Source organism: Opisthorchis viverrini (assembly GCF_000715545.1).
Source record: "Opisthorchis viverrini unplaced genomic scaffold opera_v5_69, whole genome shotgun sequence".
Lineage (NCBI taxonomy): Eukaryota > Metazoa > Platyhelminthes > Trematoda > Opisthorchiida > Opisthorchiidae > Opisthorchis > Opisthorchis viverrini.
This window is the reverse complement of record NW_008751725.1, coordinates 533,610-541,068: the sequence shown is the minus strand read 5'-3', so window position 1 is coordinate 541,068 and position 7,459 is coordinate 533,610. Positions and strand designations below refer to the sequence as shown.

The 7,459-nt window shown below is 44.8% G+C and overlaps 1 protein-coding gene across 1 annotated transcript in view; it reads left to right on the top strand.

Moving 5' to 3' along the window:
• T265_04281 (hypothetical protein) overlaps positions 1 to 517 on the top strand; it is a gene marked incomplete at both ends in the record, with an annotated part of 29,247 nt that extends 28,730 nt beyond the window's left edge. The window contains one exon of the mRNA XM_009168980.1: positions 460 to 517. Coding sequence (XP_009167244.1) covers positions 460 to 517 — 58 coding nt within the window. The remainder of the gene's footprint in view (positions 1 to 459) is intronic.
• Positions 518 to 7,459: the final 6,942 nt, after the last annotated feature.

Sequence of the window (7,459 nt, the reverse complement as noted above, 5' to 3'; positions counted from 1 at the left end):
CGTTGCTCAATGGATTGGGCTGCCGCGCATATGTGGTGAACCCTAGTTAGCGTCGCACATAGACACGGATTCAGCAGCTACAATAGGTAGTCGAGGAGGCTACCGTCATCGTGGTGACCGCTTCATGATTGGTGGCCACCATCTATAGAACGTCATAGTTATAATAGGAAAGACGCCCACAGCATTCTGGCAGCACTGTATTATCTACAAGCTAGCTATGCATATCTGGGAAGGAGGATCACCCACAGGTGTCCGTCGCACTGCCACTGCAAGTTTGTGCTGTTATCCAACTTTATTGCACTTATGGAACACGAGATCCATGTGGAAAACGTCGTGTGAACAAACAAAAATATCCCATTGGTTAAATCGGACGTGTCTAAAGCAAACAAACGCCTGCGACTGATCCTATAGGGTGGCATCTGTATTAAATACTCTTAAGATGTTGTTTTTATTCCTTAGGAACACCGCGGAACGCCAAAATATGCTAAAGTGCGATTTCCTGTTTTATGTCGCGTAAACCGGCAAAAAATCCAAATCGGCGATGGTCAATGACCTTGACATTACGCTCACTTAAACAAAATGCTACGTGCAACATGTCACGGGAAGATGCAAATTAATAAGACTAACTTCACATAAAAATGGCAACTTCGAAAACCCTATAGTTTCGGCGAACTCAATTTCGGCGTGTCAATAGCCTGCGGCGGCCGGTTCACCTTAATTGAACTTGGAAACTGTGCGCGCCGAAAATGACCTTGGAAGGCTGCAGTATTATTTATGATTTATGAGTATGGAGCGCCGTCGTTGGCCATTGTATTTCGTTGCCGTGCGTAGCTGAGGCCTTATAATCTGCGTCGCGAATAGCAGTTACGCTAAGTAGTCCATGTGAGCGACAGCTCACACTTTCGGATAATGGAGATAGTGGTCGAGGGGGTACAATCAAGAGTAGGAGTTGGGAGTGCGCTATCAAATTGGGTGGTGATTGCAGTTTGACAGGTGATGACAACCGTTGATCTTTGGGTTAGTCTATTATGTGTTGCAGGGGCATTGTGGTTAGCTACGAGCATGTGTACGGGTCTGGCAGTTACTATAGTTAGTAACCGTAGGTTACGTCGACTACGGTTGTGATGTTTACTGATTGTAGCAAACATAAACGGCGTCGAGTCAGTATGAGTATGACGATAAATAGCTAAGTCAGGTGACTTCGAGTACAGTTGTGAGTATAACAGGCTGTCAGATTAGGCTACACCCATAGTTGAGACCTTGTGCTTACCGGTCGGCATATATATTGGATTGATGTTTACTGTAGGTAGCGAAGATAAGCGGCATCGCGTATAGTTAAGGGTATGAAAGACTGTCAGCTTTATACTCAGCGTTGCAAATAGACACAGGTCTTGCAATTACGATAAACATCCAAGGTAGGTGATATCAACTGCAGTTACGAGTATGACGGGCAGCCGTTGGCCGTTAAGCTGTCACGCATAGTTGGAACCTGGTTTCTCTCGGCTCGCACAGACACTGCCTTTAGTGTTTACCGTAGATAACAGGCAGGTACGACAGTGAAGATCGGTGTTTAACACGGATTTCGTGCTCTCTATGATGATATAAGTAGCAGACATAAGCGAGAGCGCGCACATTTATGGGTATGACGGGCCATCGTTGGCAGTTAAATCAGGACACTTCGCATAGCCGAGGCCTACTAAACAGCGTCGCATATATGCACTGGCCTAGCCGTTTCAATAAGTAGTCAAGGTAGGCGATATCGCGTACAGTTTTGACTATTAGGTTCATCGTTCGCCATTGGATTAGTTATATATGCACAAGGACATTGACTCAACAGGTACGATCAATAGCCAACTTAGATGATTTCGAGTACCGTTCGAGGCCTTATTTTTACGGGTCGGCATACATATTGCACTGACGTTTACCGTAGCTAGCGAAGAAAAGCGGTATCGCGTATAGTTAACGGTATACAAGACCGTCATTGACCATCGGATTACGTTACTGTGCATAGGTCCAGTTCCATTATCAACGCTGCACATAAACTCGGACCTAGCAGTTACAACAAGTATTCGAGATGGGTGAAAACTAGTAGAGATACGAGTACAACGGGCCGTCGTTGCTCATTGGATTGGGCTGCCGCACATTTGTGGGAAAACGTAATTAGCGTCGCACATAGACACGGAACGTAATTAGCGTCGCACGTAGACACGGATCCAGCAGCTACAATAGGTGGTCGAGGTGAGAAACAACAGCTACCATCATCGTGGTGACCGCTTTGTGGTGATCACCATCTATGGAACGCCATAGTTGCAATAGGAAAGACGCCCACAGCTATCACGTGACACTGTATTATCCACAAGCTAGTTATGCATATCTGGGAAAGTGGATCATCCACAGATGTCCCTCGCACTGTCACTGCAAGCTTGTGCTGTTGTCTAACTTTATTGCACTTAATGGAATATGAGATCCATGATGAAAATGTATTGTGAGCAGGTTCGCCGAACAAAAATATCCCATTTGTTAAATCTAAGGTGTATAAAGCAAACAAACGCCTGCGACTGATCCTATAGGGTGGCATTTGCATTAAATACTCTCAAGATATTATTTTATTCTTCAGGAACACCAAAGGACGTTAAAATATGCTAAAGTGTGATTTCGTGTTTTATGTCGCGTAAACCGGCAAAAAATGCAAATATGCGACGGTCAATGACCTTGACATTTCGCTCATTTAAACAAAATGCTACGTGCAACATGTCACGGGAAGGTGCAACTTTACTGGACTAACTCCCCATTAAAATAGCAACTTCGAAAACCCTATAGTTTCGGCGAACTCACTTTGGGTGTGTCAATAGCCTGCGGCTAGTCCGGGTGATGAAAAGCTCAAATGTTACGAAAGATGGGAGAATTCATAGGGAAGATAAATGGCAAGCTTCGTCTGAAATGTGGCTTGCATTAGGACCGAGTAGAGTCCCTGGTGTCGCTTTTGGATGGAGGTTAGGTTGGGAAAATTTCTGAGAATGGGAGATGATGAAAATGCATAGGGTCAAGAAAGCACCGTAATTGAAATCGTCTGACACATGGACGGGGCAAACCAAACATGTAACGCAAAAACTGGATTGTTCGTCCGAACAAGGCTCAGTGGATTAGAAAGCAATTGTCTGAGAAACAGCTAGGGCTGCATGATAACCATTTAACTAAAATGGTTAATGGCGTGCGTTATAGAAACGACATCAAAGAAGTCACTCGGTTAACCCAAGGTAACATTAAGTGGCTATAATCAGGAAAGCACGGAATATGGCTTGCAACCTCGCAGACGAAATACTGAAACCGCGCGAAGAAGAAACCGTACCGTAACAGCAGTCAAACGCAACAGCACAAACCTTCGTTTGAGGCGTTTTTACATTCCATCCAATAACTTTGGTAAAAAGCCCGATAACCTCGCGCCGAGGCACTGTGGCGAATAAAAAATAGAAAATCTGAACCCGGTTAAGGAAGTTGAGCTAGAAACTTGAGACTGAAAAACCAATCACCAGCCTCGGCAAAACAAAGGAGGTAAATATGCTATGCGGCTGAGGTTTCGATAATATAATAAGAGATTTCCGACACGGGCAGAGCCACCCATTACTTCAGATTTTCGATACAAGGCAAAAAGGTGAATCAACGTGCAGTGCAATACAGAAGGGCAACAGTACTTCTCGAAAGTGGTGGCTTGCACTAGGACCGAGTAGAGTCCCTGGTGTAGCTTTTGGATGGAGGTTAGGTTGGGAAAATTTCTGAGAGTGGGAGATGATGAAACTGCATAGGGTCAAGAAAGCACCGTAATTGAAATCGTCTGACACATGGACGGGGCAAACCAAACATGCAAAGCATAAACTGGATTGTTCGTCCGAACAAGGCTCAGTGGATTAGAAAGCAATTGTCTGAGAAACAGCTAGGGCTGCATGATAACCATTTAACTAAAATGTTTAATGGCGTGCGTTATAGAAACTACATCAAAGAAGTCACTCGGTTAACCCAAGGTTACATTAAGTGGATATAATCAGGAAAGCACGGAATATGGCTTGCAACCTCGCAGACGAAATACTGAAACCGCGCGAAGAAGAAACCGCAGTCAAACGCAACAGCACAAACCTTCGTTTGAGGCGTTTTTACATTCCATCCAATAACTTTGGTAAAAAGCCCAATAACCTCGCGCCGAGGCACTGTGGCGAATAAAAAATAGAAAATCTGAACCCGGTTAAGGAAGTTGAGCTAGAAACTTGAGACTGAAAAACCAATCACCAGCCTCGGCAAAACAAAGGAGGTAAATATGCTATGCGGCTGAGGTTTCGATAATACAATAAGAGATTTCCGACACGGGCAGAGCCACCCATTACTTCAGATTTTCGATACAAGTCAAAAAGGTGAATCAACGTGCAGTGCAATGCAGAAGGGCAACAGTACTTCTCGAAAGTGGAAGTTTATCGGAATAAACCACCAGATACAGCGGTGCGGGTCAGCGATGCCATAAATCTCAAACATAAGCCTGAGCAATGCGTGCCAATGAGATTTTTCCCTCACTCCAAGAAGGAAGACATTAGATTCATAGCAAGCCGCGAGAGCGTTTGATGCTGCTTGGGATTTTCCCGATCCCACTCCATGGCTGCAGTTGTCTGTATTGTGTAAATTCTGACTTCACAATAGTAGCACGGCTATTCTGACTCTCCATTTATTGTCCAAAAAGGCTTTTTGGGTTCAAGTGATGGTGGTTCAAGGTGCGGTTCCAAGGGGTGTCATCTTTAATGGGGGCTAGTGCCTCAACGGCTGCAGACGCATTTCCGGGTGTGGCGCGTAGCCTGTAATTCAGTAATGCTTGGGGGCAATGAAAGTAACGACCGTTTCGTGTTCATGAACAGCGGGCCCTAAAGATAGCAACCACATCGACAAAATTCCAAACAACTGATTACGCAAGTGTTCTCTACTATAATAATAGAAGTAGTTTCACTGGTACAAAATTGAACGCTTCGAAAATTTTCGATAAACAGCGAGGTACCCCGAAAGGCAAGCAAAGCCGGTGCGGATCGACAGTCAACGTGTGATTGAAACCAGGTCGCAAACTGATGAATCAAAGGAAGTTTATTGCTGACCAATGTTTTGGTAGAAATATAGTATAAAAAAGCGATCAAAACAATTTGCGGCAAAGAAAATGGAAAATACAAACATCATTGCCAAACTGAGATTGATTTCAATTATACCAAAAATAGAAAGGGCAGTCGATTTGCATCATTAACCGGGAACGAAGTCATTCAAAATAGGGGGCGATTTTAAAGATATACATAGTTGCAACACCGTCGGTCTCTCAACACGATCTCGCAACCGTACAACAGAACAGCCCATCGCGCATCTTGATGCGCACCTCACGTGATATTCAGGGATAAAGCGTCCTCACACCATAGGTGTTTCAAATTAGCAAACGCAACCCGAGCATTGCGGGTTCGTGCATCGACCTCATCTGTCGCGCTACATTCAAAACTAATACAACTTCGAAACCATATAAAGCACTGCGCCACACTATCTCACCCACAGAATTGGAAAAATACATGCGATCTTATATAAGCTTTGTTCCGCCTCTGAGTATTCCCTCGGCCAAATAAAAATTCCTCCCTCACGGGAATACCCATCACCCCAAAAATGTCGTCCGTTACGGGGCTGTCCAGAAACCGAAATATTTCAGTGCAAGTATGCCGTGGCGATGATGGTACTGCGACTACTATACCCAGATTGATGGCTTTCCCGTAGTTCACTATGTCTCTGATATTTGCCAGGCGAGCATGTTACTCACAAGAGCGTTTCACTCCGTTTGATTTGTGCAAGGACCTGGAAGTAGTCTGCTTGTTCTGCTCACAGCCCCAATAGTTCATCCAACGGCACTACAGGTGGCTTGGTGCATTGGCGAAGATAAAACGTTGCCTTGTGCCAGATATAACATATGCTGACCATCATAAAAAACCTATCAGCTGTGAAGAATTCCCTGGCTTCGGCGGAACGCTCGCCGCAACCAGTGAAGAAGTTTTCATATCCAGGTCGAGAATGGCCGCTCCAATCTGAGTGTGCGCGGACGAAATGGGCGTGATTATTGTTTAAGTCTTTTGAAGACGATTTCCAAATCTAAAAAGCAAGAAAACGCATGAAGAAACCAGCCTGCCCACAAAATTTTCCACCGTTTTCGTAGAGGAAATGCGCGAGGCGATTGGCATTCATTAAACTACGAATTCCGCTCCCACACTGGACTCCGAGTTCATTTGCACAACTTCTAGTAAACCTGTGGCTGGGTGTAGGGATCTTAGTGACCCGAACAATTACCATCAAATGCCAAAACGTTATGTTAAAGCTTCCATTTTTAGAACCGCCGTTTCAAGGAGAATTTGGGTGTGCGTCTAGGACGCGGCATCAATCCAAGATGGAAGGCAATTTGGAATATATACAAAAATGCAAAAATGGATCCAACACGTTCAGTGAATATATATACCACTAAGAAGCAGAAGATCCCGGTAGTCGAATCAGCGGTTTTCGATACCGTATGCGGCTCCAGGGGAGCGGCTAAATTAGAGAAAAGAGCTCTTTTTCTCTGTCTGGGGTGGCTTGCAACGTGTGAGGCTTTGTGTGGTTCAGCGTGTGCGCTCGCAATTAGGAAGTTGAGCTTTGAAGCCTTGGTTTGCTGTTTTGTCAGTTTCATTTTGTACTGTGAGGGAAATTGACCCAGGACACGCACCATTAGTCACCGGATGGGTATCATGCTGTTGGATAATGTTAAGCGTAAATGTGATTACCACACTCGTGGTGCCTGCCGGGTCAGTTAGCACACGACGTTATGTCGGCGATCACCATATAGGAACAACCAATGTCCTCTTGGTTTGAAACTGCCAGCAGTGGTACCCCAGGCAATGAGTGGGGAAAATTTGGAGGTGAGGAAATCGTGGCAACTTGAGAGTGGTACAGCCGGAGCGTAGTCACAGGTGGTAGCTGATCAATCGGTTGGAGGAAACCCAGTTTTTCGCACCCCGAACAACTAAAAGCAGAGAAAGTGGATCGAAGGCCATCGGAGACCACCCGATTACTATGGAGAATTTAGATAAAATTGATAAACAACCAAAGGTTCCTATTGCGCACCGTGACCACAGGAATTATAGGTTTTGGTTCAACTCATGTAACTAGTAATCGCTCATATACCGTTAAAGTGTGGAATAGGAGTGCTTAAGACACATAAGCGTGAAGTTAAAAAATAAACAGGCCGCCACGACATTCGTTCTGCCTAAGCTACAGTCACATATATATTTGGCGGGAATGAATGTGACTCTGGAATGCGTGGAGATCATCAGAGCTTGCTGGAAAGTAACCAGTCATACTTCGGAGACTGCTTCGATAGGTGACCTGCTCTGACTCCTGTTTTATTCTTTTTGTCAATTTTCTATCTCAAGGT